A 20,939-nucleotide genomic window follows, 5' to 3' on the forward strand; every position below is an offset into this window, starting at 1 on the left:
GAACCTGTGTGGAACCTGTAGGGCAACATTTCCCTTCCTGACTCTTCGAGAAATTTGTAATGTGTGACATATGAAAGAGCATATTATAGATAATGAAAGGATGAGTTCCTTTAATGAACAAATATAAAAATGCCTTATATCATCTTTCCCTTTCCAAACAGAATTATTTCCTTATTTGTTTTCAAGCCGTTGAACATTTGCTTTCAAAGCCTATTTTCTTGTACTCTGCCGCTGATAGCACAGCAGAACAGAATTTAAATAGTAAAGGGAAGGTCTACTGTTATTAATTCAAACTGTTTAACAGCTGCTGCTACTATTATTAACCAGCTATGTTGCCCGACTATTTTCTTAGTTGGTCATTAAAGAAACATGTTGTCAAGTCTACCCACTTCTCAGTAGCTAGAAATCTACTTTTAATCATGTCCAACTTTAAAAGTAAGCCAGATTGTGTGATATTGCCAAATAATATTGTAAACTTTCACTTACTAAACAGCACAGTGCTTTAGGTCCCTCAGAGTTCATCTGCAGCCAGAAGGGTTTCCACTGGTGGAGTACAGCAGTCTCACCTCCCCTCTCCTGCAGCCGCCTGAAATGCCTCCCCCAATATTGTTCCTGGGGGAGAGAGGGGATCCCCAGGAACAGGATTTGGGGGGGGGGGACATTACAGGCTGTAGTGGGAAGGGGAGGCAAAAAGGTTGCATTTCAGAAGCAGAAATCCTTCCACCTTCAGAAGAAACTCTGGGGGATAGAAGCCATTGGGTTGGATCCAAGAATGGTTTTGAAGGGGCATTATCAGCCCATGATTTCCACAGCAATCCCAGCCAAGCGGCAGCTCTCCTCATGTAGTATTATTCCCGTGTGGGTCCCCCTGACCTTGAGGAGCAGCTTTTTGAGTGGCACAGAGGCTGCCAAATATAGGGGAAAGTAAGAATGATCAGTTAAATAAGCGGCTCACCATTTTTTAAAATCCAGCCCATATGTTACATATATAACTTTCAGTATTTATAATAGTAAAAGTTTGTGTGTGTCTGTCTGTTTGGTGTAGTGGTTAAGTGCGCGGACTCTAATCTGGGAGAACCGGGTTTGATTCCCCACTCTTCCACTTGCACCTGCTGGATGACCCTGGGCAGGCTGTTATCCCAAGGACAGTTCTGGAAAGAGCTCTCTCAGCCCCACCTACCTCACAGGGTGTCTGTTGTGGGGAGGGGGAGGGAAAGGAGTTTGTAAGCCACTCTGAGACTCCGAGTGAAGGGCGAGGTATAAATCCAATCTCTCTTCTTCTTCTCTCCATCTGTCCAGTCGTGGCAGGCATGTTGTTGTTCAGTCGCACAGTCGAGTCCGACTCTTCGCGACCCCATGGACCAGATCACGCCAGGCCCTCCAGTCTTCCGCCGTCCTCTGAAGTTTGCTCAACTTCATGTTCGTTGCATCTATGACACTGTCTAACCATCTCATCCTTTGCCGTCCCCGTCTTCTTTGACCTTCAATCTTTCCCAGCATCAGGGTCTTCTCCAGTGAGTGCTCCCTTCTCATTTGGTGGCCAAAGTATTTGAGCTTCAGTTTCATTATCTGGCCTTCCAGGGAACAGTCAGGGTTGATTTCTTTGAGGATTGACTGATTTGATCTCCTTGCAGTCCAAGGAACTCTCAAGAGTCTTCTCCAGCACCATAGTTCAAAAGAATCTATTCTTCGGCGCTCGGCCTTCCTTATAGTCCAACTCTCGCAGCCATACATGACTACTGGGAATACCATTGCTTGGACCATGCAGACTTTTGTTGGCAGGGTGATGTCTCTACTTTTTATCATGCTGTTGAGGTTCGCCATCGCTTTCCGATCTTAGTTTTTTTGATGTTGAGCTTCAAGCCCACTTTTGCGCTCTCCTCTTTTACCCTGAGCAAGAGGCTCTTTAGGTCCTCTTCACTTTCTGCCATTAGAGTGGTATCGTCTGCATATCTGAGGTTGTTGATCTTTTCCCCAGCAATCTTAATTCCCGCTTGTGATTCATCCAGGCCAGCATTTCGCATGATGTACTCTGCATATATATTAAATAAGCAAGGTGACAATATACATCCTTGTTGTACTCCTTTTCCTATGCTGAACCAATCAGTTGTTCCATATCCGGTTCTAACTGTTGCTTCTTGGCCCTTATACAGGTTTCTCAAGAGACATGTGAGGTGGTCTGGTACTCCCATCTCTTTAAGGACCTGCCATAGTTTGTTGTGATCCACACAGTCAAAGGCTTTAGCATAGTCAATGAAGCAGAAGTAGATGTTTTTCTGGTACTCTCTTGCTTTCTCCATAATCCAGCGAATGTTGGCAATTTGATCTCTAGTTCCTCTACCTCTTCGAAACCCAGCTTGTACTTCTGGCAGTTCTCTATCCACGTACTGTTGAAGCCTAGCTTCAACATCTATGTTGAATAATTCATCAAAAATAAAGTCTCATTACTGGCCACCAGATTCAAGATTATCACAGGCGTTTCAGTGCCAAAATCTGTGCTATTTGTAATGGACGTGACGGTTGTCTGTTTGTGGTAGGCGTTATTTTTTTTGCTGTCAAGTCCTAGCCGACTTAGGGCAGCCCCATGGTATTTTCAAGGCAAGAGATGTTCAGAAGTTGTTTGCCATTGCCTACCTCTGCGTTGCTGATCCTGCTTAGCTTCCAAGATCTGCCAGGATTAGCTAGCTAGATCAGGGCATAGCCCATCAGAAAGCAAAGCTTGAAATTGGCCACCAGCTTCATGCTGATTGTGGGAATTGCAGTGCCCAAAATGTAGGGAATTGGAATGGTTTGTAAAGAATTAAATAAAAGTGCCTAAGTCATACACAAGTCAAATACCAGATCAGGTTCAAGGTTTTGGTACTGACCTTTAAGGCCCTAAACGGTCTGGGACCAGCATGTCTACGGGACGACCTTTCCTGGTACACCCCCCCAGTGGAGATAAGAACTTCCTGGAGATCCCTGGCCCAATGGATATCCGGCTGTCCTCAGCCAGAGCCAGGGCTTTCTTAGCCCTGGTGCCGTACTGGAGGAACTCTCTGGCTGATGGAATCAGGGCTCTGCAGAACCTATTGCAATTCTGCAATTGTAAGACAGAGATGTTCCACCAGACCTATGGTTGAGGACAGCAACGGTCCACCATCAAGCCTGGCCTCCCCCCCCCCCCCATTTGCGAATACAAACTAGCAAAAATTATTTTCAGTGTTCATATCCATTTGTTATATTCTTTTGCGAATGGTTCTAAATATAAGAACTGAGTGGGCTGATATTCACAAAATGAATCTTTCCATTCTTTCCCTTCCCACTGTAGACCCAGGGTTCTCAAAATATGTTCCTTGGAAGTTGGTAGACCCTTGATTAGGATTGCCAATCTCCAGATGGTGGGTAGACATCTCCCAGACTTACATCTGGTCTCGAGCTGACAGAGGTGGTTACCTGGGATAAAACGGCTCCTTCGAGGTTGATCTCTATAGCATTTTACCATTCTGAAGTCCCTTCCCTCCCCAAACCCCACCATTTCCCAGGCTCCACCCGAAAAGCAGGAATTTCCCAACCCAGAGCTAACAACCTTACCCTTTGGGACAGTGTGGCTTTGCATTGTGGGAGTCTCAATTGGAAAGGAGAGACTGAAGGAAAATTCCCCTCCCTTGAGTGAGCAGAATCACCTTTTCTGCTCAGTGAAGGACTTTGGATCTAACCCATAACTTCATGATTATCTAGTTTTCTTTCTTCTGCAGATGGTACGGGAACAGTATATAACAACTACGCCAGGTACTAACCTAGAAAGACCAGAAACTCAATATATCTACAATGTTGGCATTTATGGCTGGAGAAAGCGTTGCCTTTATCTATTTGTCCTCCTCCTGATCATAATCCTAGTAGTGAACTTTGCTCTGATGATTTGGATTCTTAAAGTGATGTGGTTTTCTCCAGTAAGTATACTTTTCTCTTAATCATGTTCATTTCAGTCATGCATATTTAGTAGTAAATCCAATTTATTTCTCTTAAAGTGTACATACTGCTCTACTTGTATTCCAGGCACTTTACAGTCAGTCATGGGAGACATAAAAAAACAATTTAAACAGTCACAGTCTAAACACTTTTGGGAAAGATCCATGTAAGTTCCTGAATATCTGACCAAATGTTAAATGAAAACTACCATTTGTGGATTTGTGGACAGTGTAAGATGTCTAGGTACAACCTGAGTAAAATCGTAATGATCCCTAGCCATGTAACAGTGTGATGTTTTCTTCAGAAACCCATTACAAGAAGGCAGCAGTTTTGGTCATCTAAGAGTTTTGTAATCATTTCAGTAAGAAATATAGTGCAGAGAGAGGATACAAGATTTTTTTATTATTGCAGATTGGAATGGGATACCTATATGTTGAAAGTGAAGGAGTTCGTCTAGAGGGAGAGTCAGAATTTTTATATCCTTTGTATGCCAAAGAAGTTCACTCTAGAAAGGTAAGAAAGACAGCAATATTGTGCACACATAGATAGGAACAGGCCCCACTGAATTCACTGGTACTTACTTCTGAAGGAGTAGACCATAAATTAGGAAAATCCAAGGGTCAGTTAATAAGGAATACTGTTTACATGTCAAAAATGATCATGGGCAGACTTTGGATGGGATGCTATGGGATGGATCCAGACTAAATGTTCCAGTAGTAGAATGTAACTTTCCTGCCTTCCCCCCTCCTACTGTGGCCCACTGATTGCCACAAAATGCTGGTCCTGGTGAGAAAAGAATGACATGGGGGTATGTCTGTGGTAGGACAGGGGAATTGGTAGAATTTAGTCTACATCGAACCCTATCACTCCTTTATGCTAAGTTGAATTATCTGACATTCTTCCACAAAGTCTTCCTTCAATAGAGAAAGACTTCCTCCATGGAGAGAATATTTCTGACTGATAAAAGCTTTATGTTATATAGGCTAACTCAGCAATGTATTTTATCTGGAACTGAACTCAAAAGTAATGCCTACAATGAATCCTGTGTCATGTGATTTTTTCCCCAGCTGCTCAGAACTCATTGTAGTATATGAGTGTGAGGCATATATGAGTGTTTCCTTCATACATCTGATGAAATGGGTGCACAAAAGCCACAGTAGCTTTGTTCACCTCTAAGATGCCACAAGATGCTGTTTGTTTTTTGTTTGTTGCTGGGGTTTTCTTTGCTGCAGCACATTAGCATGGTGGCTACCCCTGTAGAATTTCTCTCCCCCTCCTTTCCCCTCTCTTCATTCTAGCAAGAATTAATTGGACCTGCTAGTAAATTAGCCAGATTCCATCCCACCCTGCTTCTTGTGAGGTGGGATGAAATATTCAGGGGCCAGAGCCAAGCATGATCCTGTGATAAACCTTGTAGTGGGCTCTGCTGGCAATGAAAGAGCAGATAGTTTAATTTAAAACAGACAAAATAGACACAGTTAAGTAGTGGAGGTGTACGTGGGGGTGGGGGATGAAAATGTCAGAAGTGCAGTGCTGCAGGGAAACTAAAGAACATAAATGGCAAAGGGTGATGGGAAGAGCACACCATACATGCTCAGGGATTCCAGAGCGCACAGCAAAGAAGCTCAAGAACACAGCCAAAACCTACCATAGGCTATCTGTGAGGCATCTAATATTTCCACCTCTTCTTCATACTCCAGGACTCGTCACTGCTTTTACAATCTACTCATAACGTTACTCTAAATGCGCGCAATTCTGATGGCAATGTCACAGGCAGATTAAGTGTAGGTAGGTATCATCTATGTTTCTTCTATTTGCATTTGAAAGCTTTGAATATGCAGAGTTACATGAATTGTTGTGTGACAGCCTGTCCAGTCCAGAGTGCAAGTACCTTGGATACTCAGATTAAACCCATGCAGGTTGGCAGCAAAGCACTTGGTATTTCTGCCTTTACTCCCAGAAGAATCAAAAGCTGGATTTTTTGCCTTTATCCTTCTGACTCTAGCCTTTCAGTCTTTCCCAAGCAGTTTAATTCTCAGAGTTAATATGCACACCAATGCCCAATATAGACACCCATTTTCATATGTTATGTGTGATACATGGACACTGAGAAATATATACGTTATGTAACTATTAAGGGGGTGTGACGGACTGCATTTTTAAAAGCTTAGAAGTGTTGTATCAACAGGTAAAGGACTGTGAAGGGTTAATTGTTGAGTGAAAGGCTGTTCCAAGAGTTCTGATTGGTTAGCATCAGCTGAGCGGAGAAAGACTTCTGAACTGGATGCTGAGGAGAATGCAGTCGGATTTCTGCCTGGGTTGAGTTGAGTCTGATTTCAGCCTTAGCCAAGAGCAGTTTAACACAGTTGGAGAACTGGGGGAAAGCTGGCAAAAAAAAGTGTGGGAAGTAGGTAAAGACATTTGGGCCAAGGAAAGGGGCTAGATCTTCTAGTGAGAGGAGAATTTCCCTACCCAGTCAAACAGGGAGTTAGCTCTGAAGAGTAGCTCTGGTCTGGTGTGGTTAGACACTGCCTTTAGAGACCTTAAGAGTCAGTTAAAAACTCAAGACAAGTACTGGTGTTTCAAGAGAAGGGTTTTGGGTGCTGGAAAGAGTGTACCAACCTTCTGGAAACTAAAACAGTCCATGAAAATGTCGTTTACCCCTGATTTCACCTGACCCTTTCCCCTTTATGTTAAATAAAATATTTTGTTAATTTGGAATATAAAAACTTCTCAAGTGCCATTTAAGTCATATAAGTTAAAGGGGGCTCCCATTCCTTCTCTCGGGTTCAGCCAAAATATTATACTGTGACAGGGTGGGACAGCCAGAATTCTTCAGGAGAGAAGAAAACAGAAAACTAGGACAGCTCAGTCACAAAAAGGAATGAAAAACAGAGGGGAAATCTTGCCTCTGGGGGAGAGGTGGATGGGGGTGTCATAGGGGGTTATTAAGAAACCTGGAATATTACCATAGAAATAAGGGAATGTATCCATCCCTCTCTTCCCATACACACAGTTCAGCTGCACACATACATTTTTGTGTACAGGATACAGAATAAATAATTCCCAAACTATTTTTCTTTGCCAGTTGGTATTCTAGTAAGGTAAAGGGAAAGGTTTCCCTTGCTCGAAAACCAGTCAAATCCGACTCTAGGGATGCGGTGCTCATCTCCGTTGCTGTCCAAAGATGTTTCCGTGGTCATGAGGCCGTCATGACTAGATGACAAGGCATACGGAACACTGTTACCTTCCCACTAAAGTGGTACCTATTTATCTACTTGCAATTTCTTGTTTTCGAACTGCTAGGTTGGCAGGAGCTGGGACCAGAGACGGGAGCTCACTCCATCTTGCGGCACTCGGGTCTCGAACTGCTGAACTACTGACCTTCCGGTCTGCAGTTCAGCGTCTTAACCACTTGAGCCACCACAGCCCTAATTAAATCAGGAAATTCAGAGTATGAGCAAATATGCATGTAAATTTAGAATATTATCATCTTGTTGGCAAGGCACATTTGTAGGTGAAGAAGATATAAATGATCAGTGTTCCCTTGTTATTTTCAATATGCTTTCTAGGTCCTGACATGGTAGAAGTCCATGGTCAGCAATTTCAGATCAACTCCATGAATTTGGATGGAAAGACTCTTTTTACCGTGAATGAAAGTGAAGTTGCCATCGGTACAGATAAACTTCGAGTCACAGGTTTGCATGCAAGTCTACTAAACAGCACAACATTTCTTTAGGAAGTAGTAAAGACTTCTTTCTGAAAGTAAAGTACAATTGCTACTGCAGGCAACAGGCAATCAGTATTTATTATATAACCAATACAGTGCTCATAAACGTAACATGACATTTTCGGGGATATGTGCTGGTTCTTATTTTATTGTAATTTAGTTAGTCATTAAATGTCCTTAGAATTAAAATCTGTGTTGATGTATGGAAGTACTTGTTTTAATATGATGAAGTAGATGGTAATAGCAGCATGACTATTACTTAATTAAACATCAGTAAGCTAGCTGCCATCCATAGGAAAGATACTTAGCGCCTCAGACTTAATCTGCACCAGAATATCTCCCTATGCTTTGCGTCTTTGCATTGGTATAGCTGTTCTGTGTCCCATCCTAAGAACTTTAGGAGCAGAGCTTCTGGGAATCCAGAACATCCAAATTAACATATGATTTGAATATTATTCTTATATGTGACAATCCTAAGTGTGGATTTTTCATTATATTTAAATGGACTGGAAAGCCATGACTGGTAGAAACTTCCCAACATGGTATATCAAGTGTACATGTAGCAGGAAACCCATGCATATGGATATCACACATTTACAACCTCTGCATACTTTTACTGTTAATTCTTGACGGAAGTGCCTTAGAAATAAGAAATTGGTACCATGTGAAGAAGATTGGGGGGGGGGAGCAAGAACATTGTGCTCCATGGATAGAAATTGTTCTGTCCATGGGAATGCTTTCTTGGATCCAAGCCCTGAGTTAGAACAGTTGGCTATTGGAGAGAAAGGTTAGACAATCTGCTGTCTTTGACACCTCGTGACTGAGTATGTATATGTTTTCTGTAATATTTTATTCCTACATTTCAGGGCCAGAAGGGGCTCTTTGTGAACATTCTGTGGAAACACCACTTGTCAGAGCAGAAGATTTTAATAGAGAGCTTAGGTAAGAGTATGTGTCAGAAATATCTACACCTGTTATATCATACAGAACATCCAGCCAGTCGCCCATGGGCTGTGTTAGCCACGTCCGTTTAGTATAACCAAGTGACACGTAGTGGCTGAGAGACAGAAATACAAATCAGGAAGTCTCCATTTTACATCTGACCTCTGCCATCAACTCACGAGACAGCCTCTCAGCCTCAGCACCTCAAATACATCTGCAATATGGAAATAATACTGTCCCACTCTATGGGACTGTTGTAAGGAGTAGAATAAAATAATGTAAGCAAAGCATTTTGAAAATGCAAAAGCTCTCTGTAAATTATAGCACTGAATTGTTTTTATTAGGTTCTGGACTAGAAGCCTCCCCATTCCACCCATGGAGGCTTATTGGGTGACCTTGTGCCAGTCACATACTCTCAGCCTAACCTACTGGAGGACAGGAGGAAAATATAAGGCTTTTTTGGGCCCTGTTGGGGAGAAAGGAGGGGTATAAATGAAGAAAATAAATAGATGTATAATGGTGAACATTTAATTTGAAATATTGTCAATTGTGTTCAGCTAAAGGCTTCTGAATCCGTTTAATCAACTTATTATAATAAGACAGGTCAGTGATAAACCTGAGAAGCATTGCTATGTTCCACGAGGGATTCCTAATATTTCATCTCACTTTCTGCTCTTCATAGTACAACACGAGAACTAGTTACATAAGAACATAAGATTCACCAATGTTGGATCAGGCCAAAGGCCCATCCAGTCCAACACTCTGTGTCACACAGTGGCCAGAAATACCAGTGCCATCAGGAGGTCCACCAGTGGGGCCGGGACATTAGAAGCCATCCCACTGTTGACCCCCCCCCCAAGCACCAAGAAGACAGAGCATCACTTGCCCCAGAGCCCCTATCTATACCTTGTGGCTAATAGCCACTGATGGACCTCTGCTCTGTATGCTTATCTAATTTCCTTTTGAAGCCATCCATGCTTGTAGCTGCCACCACTGCCTGTGGCAGTGAATTCCATGTGTTAATCACTCTTTGGGTGAAGAAGTACTTCCTTTTATCCGTTCTAACCCGACCGCTCAGCAATTTCATTGAGTGCCCATGAATTCTTGTATTGTGAGAAAGGGAGAAAAGTACCTCTTTCTCTACCTGCTCCATCCCATGCATAATATTATAAACCTCAATCATGTCACCCCTCAGTCATCATTTCTCCAAGCTAAAGAGCCCTAAGCGCTTTAACCTTTCCTCATAGGGAAAGTATTCCAACCCTTTTATCATTCGAGTTGCCCTTTTCTGCACTTTTTCCAAAGCTATAATATCCTTTTTAAGGTGTGGTGACCAGAACCTTAGTTAGCCTTTAAAATCACTAATAGGTATTGGTTAATTTTTTGGAGTCTTATTATTATCAATTCAAGGTGGTCAATGGAAAATCGGAATATCTGTATAAACATACAAGACAATTTAGGATTGTTTTAAGGTACTAGAGGGATTCTGTTTGGTGCTACTGGAGAGGACAACAAAATGTGGATTTGCTGCTGAAAATAGCAATAGCTTATCTCACCTGCTGATAATGTATAGTATTAAGACCAGGGCCTTTTTTGTAGAAAAAGCCCAGCAGGAACTCATTAGCATATTAGGCCACACACCAACAGCACAACTCATTAGCATATTAAGCCACACCCCATGCATTCCCTTGGCTTTTCTGGGCACCCCGTGGCTGCAGGGAGCCCGGGCAAGCCGGCCCTTTGGTCAGGCCGGGAAGCATTTAAATGCCTCCCCGATCCTTCCAGGGGCCCCCCTGGCCCGCCTGCCTCAGAGTCACCGCGGGGGGGGGGGGGGGCCCCGGGGGGCGCTCTCCAGGCCTTCCCTCTGTAGCCAGGCATGCATAGGTTTTGGTTATAGTAGGCATGGCCAACTCTGAAGCCAACCGGAACTCCGTTCCTGTGCGTTCCTGCCCAAAAATAGCCCTGATTAAGATCATATGTTGCGAATCGCTGTGCACTCACACTGCATCATTGACTGGCACAGATGGGGTACGGTGTCATCATGTCAGACATTTCTATAATCAGAAGAAGTAAAATACTGTGACTCCGTGGTAGAGCATCTACTTGGAATGCAGAAGGTCCTGTGTTCAGTTCCTGGCATCTCCAGCTAAAAAGCTCTGCTTTTAGATAATATGAAAGAACTACACCTGAGACTCTGGAAAGCCACTGCCAGTTTGAACAGATAATACTGACAATATTGACCTTGATGGACCAATGATCTGATTCAGGATAAGGCAGCTTCAGGCATTCATAACGTGGGGTAAAGTTACCATCTCAGTGACAAACCTACATTTGCCATTAAGTCTAGTTCTGCCCACAGAGCATGGGACTTTAGTGGACAATGTGAGGTTAGAGGGCTTTTGTCTGAATCGATAAATGTACCTCTAAATGTTACGCTCCTGCTGTTTCAAAGTTTTCTGCTGAAATTCAGAAACACTGCAAAGCTAGACTGTGACCAAAGCTTCATATCCCAGTATTCTCAGGGCTTTTTGTGTCAAGGGTGAAGCAGCTGTATGGCAGGTCAGCCTCATGCTTTGGACTATTTCTCTCGTGTGTATTGGGACAGTCATTGTAGGGCTCAAGTGACTAATTTCTAGTAGAACATCAGAGCATAAAGCTCACACAAAACCCTTTCTCTTGCCTGATCTTTTGAGTTTTAGGCTATTGTTGGTTTTCATGATTTATTAAGAAAGGGTTTGTTGTGGAAATGTCCAAGAAACAGAAGGAGAAGGAGGATCACTCCCACATCGCTCATTGTACTGGTCATTTAAAAAAAACCAACCATTTAATTTACAATGCCATCCTAAACAATTATTTCAATGGATGTGAAGGATGTAACTCTGCTTAGGATTGCACTCTAGTAAGTTAGGAGGGACTGAATGAGCTCCTCTTGGCCATTTGGACTCCTTGCAGTCTTTGTGTTCAACTAAAGGCAGCTTTGCTTATGCAAACCTGCTTCTGTTTAATGTGCATAGTTCATGCAATGCCTATAGGGATGCCAGGCCTCTTCCTACAACCCCTGGGAGATTTCTGCTGTGGGGCCTCAAGATGGCAACATCTGACATGGGAATGATATAATTTCCAGATTACACTCTAGGAATCCCTCGAAATCACTATGGTAAAACTATAGAGGTTAGGGGGACTCCAGGAGCATAACTTGAAAGTTACATCACTGTAAATTTACAGTGTAACACTGTAACACTCCCAGGTTAGATTCCACCATGAAATCAGTGGCAGCAGGAAGTGAGCACGGCAGCAAAAGTTCACCTGCTGGAAATGGATGCTTGGTATGCCTAAATGCATGCATATGATGCTCATGCTGCCCCTCACGAGTATCTGAAATTACATACTTTCAGCCTGCAGAGGTGCCCTAAACATAAAGGATAACCTCTTTTCTGCTGTTGACAAATGGCAGTTTCCATTTAAAGGCATATAATGAACTTTATGGACATACTTTGCATATGTACAGATTTTTAAAATCAATAAATTTCAGTCATAAAACATAAGCTGAGTAACAGTGAACTCATTTTGGAGTTGTCTGGAATGCAAACCAGTCCCATGCACACACCCTGTCCAATTATTCTAGCCAATTATGCTGCAATGTGAGTCTTGGGCCTGGATGTGCAAACAGATTTCTCTGGATTCCGGCCAGAATCAATACAAAATAGGAATGTGATAATCTTCAAAAAAGAAAATACCTAGTATGAGTTAATTCCTTGTGTAACAGCAAACGCAAACCATTTTTGAATCTGTAAACAGAAAATGCTAGTTGTAGAAGTTACTGCTTCCAAATTCAGGAAAGAAATCCTGTTAAAATTTAAGCATGATCTTAATGTTTCTGCTGATATCGGTGTCTTAATACACAAAAGCTGGCTTTCTGTTGTATTTTGTTTCTGCCGATATCAGTGGGTCTTAAAACACAAAAGCTGGCTTTCTGTTGTATTTTGAACGTGCACTAGGCCTGCAGTGCAAACAGACTGAAAGATCTGTAGTCCTTTTCTGCCATCTTGTGGCACTACAGATTTTCAAAGCTTTCTTTCTTGCAGCAAATACTTGATTTATAAGGCTTGGTGAACTGATTAATTTATCTGAGGAATTCTTTCAGTGAACAGAATTAGCAGTATTGCTAGGGTTCCTTCTCTCTTTTTCAGATACATTTAGACTACAAGATCATTTACATAACTATCTCTACAGAATGAGTCATCTTAAACTGGTGATCCCTCCCCACCCCAAATTTAAAATCTTAAACTGCTGAACAAGGAGACATCATTGCCCTCTGTAGGAATCTGTTGCCAGGCTATAATTCCAAATATTTACTTGGGAGTCAGCACTGTTCAAAACATTAGCTCTTGCACTGAATACCACATATTCTCCCATAGATAACAGGAAGTCCTTTCGTTCCATCATCATACATGAGGCTGCCATATCAGACTATTTGTCTATCTAGGTCAGTGTTGTCTACTCAGACTGGCAGCAGCTCTCCAGGGTCTCAGGGGGAGGTCTCTCACATGACCTACTAACTGGTCATTTCAACTGGAGATGCCAGGGATTGAACCTGGGACCTTCTGCATGCCAAGCAGATGCTCTAACACTGAGGCACAAACCCTATACAGCAAGAGAAACTAGAAATGAAGGTGGCAAAAAATACCTCCAAGTCAAGCTTTGGAAATCAGCATTCTGGGATGAAGCCCTCCTTCTTACAAATATTCATGCCTTTCAGTAACTGCTGGACCCCTTGATCGCAGTAAAGGTGAGCTTTCACAAATCTGTGGGGGATGTCAACCTCAGCCAAATAGATATTGCATGCAATCAGAGATGGAGGTCTCTTGGAGTCTGTGAGGTTTTCTTCCACCTCATCTCTTTAGCAACCCAAAGAAATATCTTCATATCTCATCCCTGACCTGGATAGCCTAGGCAAGCCCGATCTTTGAAGCTAAGCAGGGCTGACCCTGGCAAGCACTTGGAAGGGAGACCCCCAAGGAATACCAAGGCTGGGACACAGAGGCAGGCAATAGTAAGCCACCTCTCCGCAACATCCAAGCACCACTAGGGGTTACCAGATGTCAACCATGGCTTCCAGGCATACACGCACACACAATCGTTGCAAAAAAAAGAAAGAAAGAAATACCTTCATATTTCCAAGACAATATTATACCTGTAGGAATTATACATGACAGCACCAGGAGAATGTTTTTAGAAGTGTTTTCTGACTTCACTGTCTTGAAGAAGTCAGGGGACCAGAGTAACATTTGTCTTCAAAAGGGTCAACACATACTTGGAGAAGAACCATTTCAAAATGCTAACCCTAATCTTGATATTAATTGTAGTGAGCCTTAACCAAGGAGAGTTACTTCCCTCTTTAGACTTCACAGATGCATAAATTTATTTTTATTTATTTTTTATTTATTAGATTTTTGAATCTCCCAGCCCCGCAAGTGGGCTCTGGGCGATTTACAGCCTTAAAACAAATAAAATATAATCAACACAATAAAATTATTACAGTATACTAATAAAACAACCAGTTCAGATGGCGATCAGCCCCCTTTTGCCAGCTGCTGTGCTTTCTGTGCAGCAGGGAAGGGGATGCGGGGCCAAAGGTAGAAAAGGAGGGTGCCAGTCTTCACCATGGCTGCCCTCAGCTAAAAGCCTGGTGGAACATCTTTGCCTTACAGGCTCTGTGGAATTGCATCAGATCCCACAGGGCCCCAATGTTATTTCGCAGAGAGTTCCACTAGGTCGAGGCCAAGACCAAAAAGGCCCTGGCCCTAGATGAGAATAGCCGGACCTCCCAAGGAATACCAGGGTGGTTACACAGAGACAGCCAATGGCAAACCACCTCTGAATGTCTCTTGCCTAGGGTTGCCACAAATCAGTTGCAACTTGATGGCAAAAAAAAAAAAAAAATTCAAAAGGGGAGAAAATCCTTCCCTGAGGACTTGTGGATCCATATGCCCACCTCATAAAGTTGTATGAATACAGAGGGCTTTTCCCCACCAGTCACAGTTCTTGGTATCAGTGTGTTCTTGCATTGCATTTTTTCAGTTTAAGCAGGTTAGGCTCCCTTGCCTCTAAACTTCAGTATACAGAGGACACAGTTTCTGTTGAATAGGGTTTCCCTACTGGCTTTTTTGGAGGTCCCACCTCCTAGGAAATGGTTTTTGCCATGCCTTTCATTCCCAGATGGGATATAAACCACTCAGAGAATGATCTCCTATCCACAAGGACAGAAATTAATGAAGTAAGAATCTCTTTTACTGACGTGCTCATCTTCTTTTCCTGAGGTGTTACTTTTTTCTAACTACTTTCAGGCTAGAATCTCCAACTCGGTCTCTCAGCATGGATGCTCCACGAGGGATTCATATTAAAACACAAACTGGGAATATTGAGGGTCTGTCTAACCTGGATATCAAGTTTCATAGTACTGATGGCATGGTGAGAGTTAAAAACCCTTTGTTTACTATTGGCATTTAAAGTGATTTTTAAAAATGTATTACCACCATATTTCTTTCAGTTTTAACAAACATGAAATAATAGTAAGATCGTTTGGGACTGGTCCCAAAGGTCTAACTGATGCTTTGAAATTTCTCTGCTTCTCTAATATATCAGGGATCTAATGCTGAGTCTGGGCCTCAGAGTGCGGGTCAAAAAATGTGCACGCTGTGGTCTAGTTACAGTAGGTTTTTATACAAACCTCGGGGAACCCCCAGGCTTGCCGGAAAAAAATGTGAATATTAGAAGTACCAGCATTTCTGTAATATTATGGCAAGGCATTCTCATGTTTTAGTAATTCTTGGCATGATTCATACATGCGTGGGAAGACGTAATGATATTCATGTTACCTTGTAGTTAACACCTTTGAGTAAGTAAACATTTATATTTATTCATGATTTAAGTGTCCTGAGATTGATACTTGGTGACTTTAATTTGATTAATGCCTAGTGACCTTTGGATTTGACAGTTCTCCCCATAGTATCTGTGTATATGCAGTATCTGAATTTGAAAAACCAGTTCTGGATTGACGGGATACGAAAGGCTTTGTTCAAGCAGCAAGCTTTCTTTTGTGCTGGACACCAAAGGAGCAAAGAGCCCATTCTAATTAAGTGCAATTCAGACCTTTCCTTTGAACACTAGTTTCAGAGGGTAGCCCTGTTGGTCCGCAGTAGAACAGCAAGATTCAAGCCCCATAACACCTTGGAGACCAACCTGACTTTGGGGTATAAACTTTTGAGAGTCAGGGCTCTCTTCATCACATACCTGACAAAGGAAGTCTTGACTCTCGAAAGCGTATACCCCCCAAATCTTGATCCGTAAGGTGTTACTGGGCTTGACTAGCTGTTCCTTTGAACTCTGACACTGTTTCCACGGTGGTTTCTTCTGTTTTGAAATATACTGATCTGGCTACTTCAGGCTTGTTGTGGCAGCTTATTATTTTCTGAGCTTTCATTTACAAACTGATATTGAAACCTCCCTTAATTTGCATAGCAGGTACCAAGGAAGGAAGCTATCCGTATGGGTTCTGCTCTGCATGTATCAATTTTTAATCTTTTAATATAGTCTTCTAAAACGTCTTGCTTGATTGGCATTCCTTCTGCTTCAGGCTGAAATTGGTTCAAAAAGACATGTCTGGCACATACCTGACAGTTTTTAAAACGTTGCATCTGAGTTACTGCTGTGTACACAAATCAATTTTTGTGTACATGCTTTTCTTCCATGCAGCTTATACTTGATGCTCAGACTGTGCGACTGCCCCAGTTGCCTGAAGGAACAAACGACGAAGAACCTGGCAGCTCTCAAGAACTCTATGAGGTCTGTGTTTGCCCAGATGGGAAGCTTTACTTGTCAGTCGCTGACGTTGATTCTACTTGTCAAGAATATAGTCGCGTCTGTCAATAAACAACTACATATACTGCACATTTTCTGACCATCTTTGCAACATATTTGAGCACTGAGAAGTAGGTAATTATAGGTGGCAAAAGGATCAGCAAAACTGTTATTTATTGAACTCATGGTTCACCACTGGAAGAAAACAGGATGCTCTACTAGGCAGGCCCTGACCTGGATAATGCAGGCTAGCCCTGTTGTGTCAGATCTCAGAAGCCAAGCAGGGTTTGGAGTGGTCTTTAGGGCAGAGAACCAGCCCTCTGCATGGAGCAAAATGGTCTGGTGGGCCACTATTCGGCACGTGTGCTGGGGTTTCCCTGCCCATGTCTACAATGAGACATAAGAACATAAGCTGTGCTGGATCAGGCCAGTGGCCCATCCAGTCCAACACTCTTTGTCACATAGTGGCCAAAACCCAGGTGTTGTCAGGAGGTCCACCAGTGGGGCCAGAACTCCAGAAGCCCTCCCACTGCGGCCCCCCAAGCACCAATACATCACATCACTGCCTCTGACATAGTGTTTCATCTATACCTTGTGGCTAATAGCCACTGATGGACCTCTGCTCCATATGTTTATCCAAATCTCTTGAAGCTGTCCGTGCTTGTAGCTGCCACCACTTCCTGTGGCTGTGAATTCTACGTGTTAATTACTCTTTGAGTGAAGAAGTTCTTCCTTTTATCTGTTCGATACCTACTGCTCATCAATTTCATTGAGTGCCCATGAGTTCCTGGATTGTGAAAAAGGGAGAAAAGTACTTCTTTCTGTACCTTCTGTATCCCATACATAATTTTGCAAACCTTTATCATGTCACCCCTCAGTTGTCATTTCTCCAAGCTAGAGCCCTAGTTTCTTTAACCTTTCTTCATAGGAAAAGTGTTCCATCCCCTTAAGCATTTTAGTTGCCCTTATTTGCACCCTTTCCAATGCTATATCTTTTTTTGAGGTGTGGTGACCAGAACAGTACACAGTATTTCAAATGAGGCCACACCATAGATTTATACAGGGGCATTATGATACTGGCTGATTTCCTGCTACTAATGTATTTGGGGGGGAAATATTGTTGTTGGTTTTTGCAATATGTTCCTCATAGTCCCTTTTTGCCTATCTGATCACCAACTTGTATTTTATTTGCCAAAGCCTGTGCTCCCTTTTATTCACCTCACACGGACTAGCCTTCCACCACTTAAAGGAATCCTTCTTACTTTTTACTGCTTCCATTACTTTGTTCGTTAACCACACAGGCCTTTTGTATACATATTTTTACCTTTCCTAACCTGTGGTATACATTTTATCTGAGCTTCTAGGATTGTACCGTGTTTTCCCGAAAATAAGACACTGTCTTATATTTATTTTTTCTCAAGAAGACACACTAGGGCTTATACCACAAATGCATAGAAATCCTGCTAGGGCTTATTTTGGGGGTAGGTCTTATTTTTGGGGAAACAGGGTAGTTTTAAATAGTTCCCAAGCTTCCTGAAAGGATTTGACCCTCCTTACCTTTTCTTTTAGTTTCTTCTTCACAAGCCCCCTCATTTGAGAGAAGTTATCCCTTCTAAAGTTAAATGTGGTTGTGTTGGTCTTTTGGGGCAACTCCCTATTTACATAAATCTTTAACTTAATAGCATTAAAGTCACTGTTCCCAATTGGTGCGATCACATTTACATCTCTCACAAAGTCCAGCAGGCTTTTGATGACTCCTGAGTTAGCTTAGCAATCAGGTGATAAAAGGAAAGGTCTGCTTATGGATTAAAAATAGGTTAAACAGCATGAAGGAGAAAGTAGGAATGGGCAGTTCTTGCAGTGAAGGGAAGCAAGCAACTGGCTCCCACAAGGATTGGTCTTGGGACCAGCGCTATTGGGGGTGAGCAGTGTAGTGGCCAAATGATACCAAATTGTTCAGGATGGTAAAAAACCAAGAGCACTGTGAAGAGCTACAGGGGGATCTATCTAACTTGGGTGAGTGGGCAACAACATGGAAAATGAAGTTCAATGCTGCTAAGTGTAACATGATGCATATGGGGGGTTACTTTAAATATACACTGTTAGGATTTAGAACTCATTGAGACCAAGATTGAAAGAGATCTTGAGGATATACTGGATAGCTTGATAAAACTCAGTGAAAGTGGGGATAATTAGGAAAGGAACTGAGAATAAAACAGCAAATATTGTAATGACCTGATACATAGCTATGGTGCAGCCATGTTTCGAATACTGTGCAGTTTGGTTGCTGTATCTCAATAAGGATATTAGAGCTAGAAAACAGAAGAAGGCAACCAAGATGATCAAGGGGTTGGAGCACCTTTCCTATGAGTAAAGGATAAACTGGGAAACAATGGCTGTGATGACATGATATAGAGGTTTAGAGAGATCTTTTCCTCCCCATAATAGCAGAACTCAGGGGCACACAATGTAGTTGATTGGCCATAGGTACAGGCAGACATTTAACAAGTAATTAAATTGTGGAATTTGTTGCCAGTGTGTGTGTAATGATAGCCATCAGCACAGATGGCTTTAAAGAGGGTCAGACAGATTCATGGAGGAGACATCCCCTTATGGCTACTAGCCAATGGCAAGGAATCCTGCATATTAAGAGGCAGTAAACCTCTGACTTTTAGGGCTAGGAGGCAACACCAGGGAGGGCTTTGCATCTGTGCTGTTTCTTGGTTTTCCAAGGCAACTGGTTAGCCACTGGGTAAAACTGTGGATGCTGACTAGATGATCTAATCCAGCAGGATTTATTTTCTTAAGGTAGTTATCTCTGAGCCCTTAGAAAATGGATTAAAGATATGAGCCATCCTTTCCTCACACATGCTGCTGAGAGAAGTAGATGAGAACTCCATAGGCTAATGATTTGCAATATGGCAACCTTGGGCACCATGGCAGCCGCTGATGGATTTCCTGATGACCATTTGCTTCCCCCGCCCCAAGCCTGTCCTGGCTGTCGCTCACCTCATCAGAGTAGGAGGAGCTTCAGAAGAATACAGAAAGCCTCACCTTTGTGTCTGGAAGGAACCCCCACCTAGCAACTGCTGCTGCCATCACAGGAGGATGCTTTGCTTACCACCTCCCAAAATTTGTGATGCCAGCCTTTCTGTGATTGGCCATGGCCTTTCATTGCAGCCACTTTGTGATGGAGCCCTTTCCCTGTCCTCAACATTCCAGAAGCACCCACAGGATTAGGTACTCCTGCCAAAGAGCATAATGTAGCTCCTTACCCCTCTGGTTCTTATCTGGTTGGGTATAATGCCAAGCATAATACAATGTATCCAGCTATCACTTTCAATCACAGAGTTAAATATACCTTTTATATGTAGGTACAGCAGATATTCTCTTCCACGAGGCTAAATACAAAGACTATTTTGGTGTAGCGGTTAAGTGCCAGTTTGGTGTAGTGGTTAAGTGCGTGGACTCTAATCTGGGAGAACCGTGTTTGATTCCCCACTCCTCCATCGGCAGCTGCTGGATGACCTTCAGGAAGCCATAGTTCTGTCAGAGCTGTTCTCTCAAGGACAGTTCTGGAAAGAGCTCTCAGCCCCACCTACCTCACAGGATGTCTGTTGTGGGAAGGGGAAGGGAAAGGAGTTTGTAAGCCACTCTGAGACTTCGAGTGAAGGGTGGGGTATATATCCAATCTCTTCTTCTTCTTTCACATCATTAAAAGAAGGGATCACAAACCAAGAGCTCAAAAAGGAGATACTCCTTAAGTTATGCAGGACTCAAGCTCTTCAGCACTTTAAAAATAAGCATCAACTGCTAAAACTGGGCTGTTGCAGGTAGAAATACATTTCCTGAAGCATATCCTAGTTAATAAATGCAACAGTATTTTGGCACTAATTGAATCTGCAGTCTGAATGATCACAGCCCTATCCAGAACACGTTGCAGTGATCAAATCAGAAGATTAGCACAACAGTGGCTGGATGCGACTGCAGATGACATATCAGTCTAAACTGATTTAAAAGGACTCTGTTTCTGCTTGTGGACCTAGCAACAAAGCAGGGTCAAGAAATTTTTTTTGTAAACCCTGCCCTTGCAGGATAGCATGATTCACATATATAACAAGTGAAACTATTATCCCTTGTTCTTGGGATCATGTAACATCCACTCATGTCTTGTCTGGATTCAGTTTCATTATAGTTACTGTCATCTGGCCACACACCTGTACCCAGAAACTTTTTCAAGGAATTTACCATAGCGCTCAGACTGGAGCTCAGTGTCATTAGGATACTGACAACACTGCATTTCATAGCTTTGGAAATCTCTCAACAGTTCCATATAGATGTTTAAAAAGAATGGGGCTGGATAAGTAGGAGAGGGTAACTCAACAGCCAATTTGACTAAGTAATCAAAGCACTGAAAAGGGATTTTCTTCTGCCTCTACTGAAAAACACTGGTGCA

General features: G+C 42.6%; 1 protein-coding gene across 2 annotated transcripts in view; it reads left to right on the forward strand.

The window, feature by feature from the left end:
• Positions 1-16,592, forward strand: part of SGCG (sarcoglycan gamma) — a 29,126-nt gene extending 12,534 nt beyond the window's left edge. For both annotated transcript variants that reach the window (XM_015412006.1, XM_015412005.1), the window contains exons 2-8: positions 3,738-3,932; positions 4,363-4,464; positions 5,652-5,739; positions 7,524-7,649; positions 8,548-8,623; positions 14,971-15,094; positions 16,379-16,592. In XM_015412006.1, coding sequence (XP_015267492.1) covers positions 3,738-3,932; positions 4,363-4,464; positions 5,652-5,739; positions 7,524-7,649; positions 8,548-8,623; positions 14,971-15,094; positions 16,379-16,555 — 888 coding nt within the window. In that variant the 3' untranslated portion in view covers positions 16,556-16,592. The remainder of the gene's footprint in view (positions 1-3,737; positions 3,933-4,362; positions 4,465-5,651; positions 5,740-7,523; positions 7,650-8,547; positions 8,624-14,970; positions 15,095-16,378) is intronic.
• The last annotated feature ends 4,347 nt before the right edge of the window (positions 16,593-20,939 follow it).

This window comes from Gekko japonicus, unplaced genomic scaffold, assembly GCF_001447785.1.
Source record: "Gekko japonicus isolate JY-2015 unplaced genomic scaffold, Gekko_japonicus_V1.1 scaffold844, whole genome shotgun sequence".
NCBI lineage: Eukaryota > Metazoa > Chordata > Lepidosauria > Squamata > Gekkonidae > Gekko > Gekko japonicus.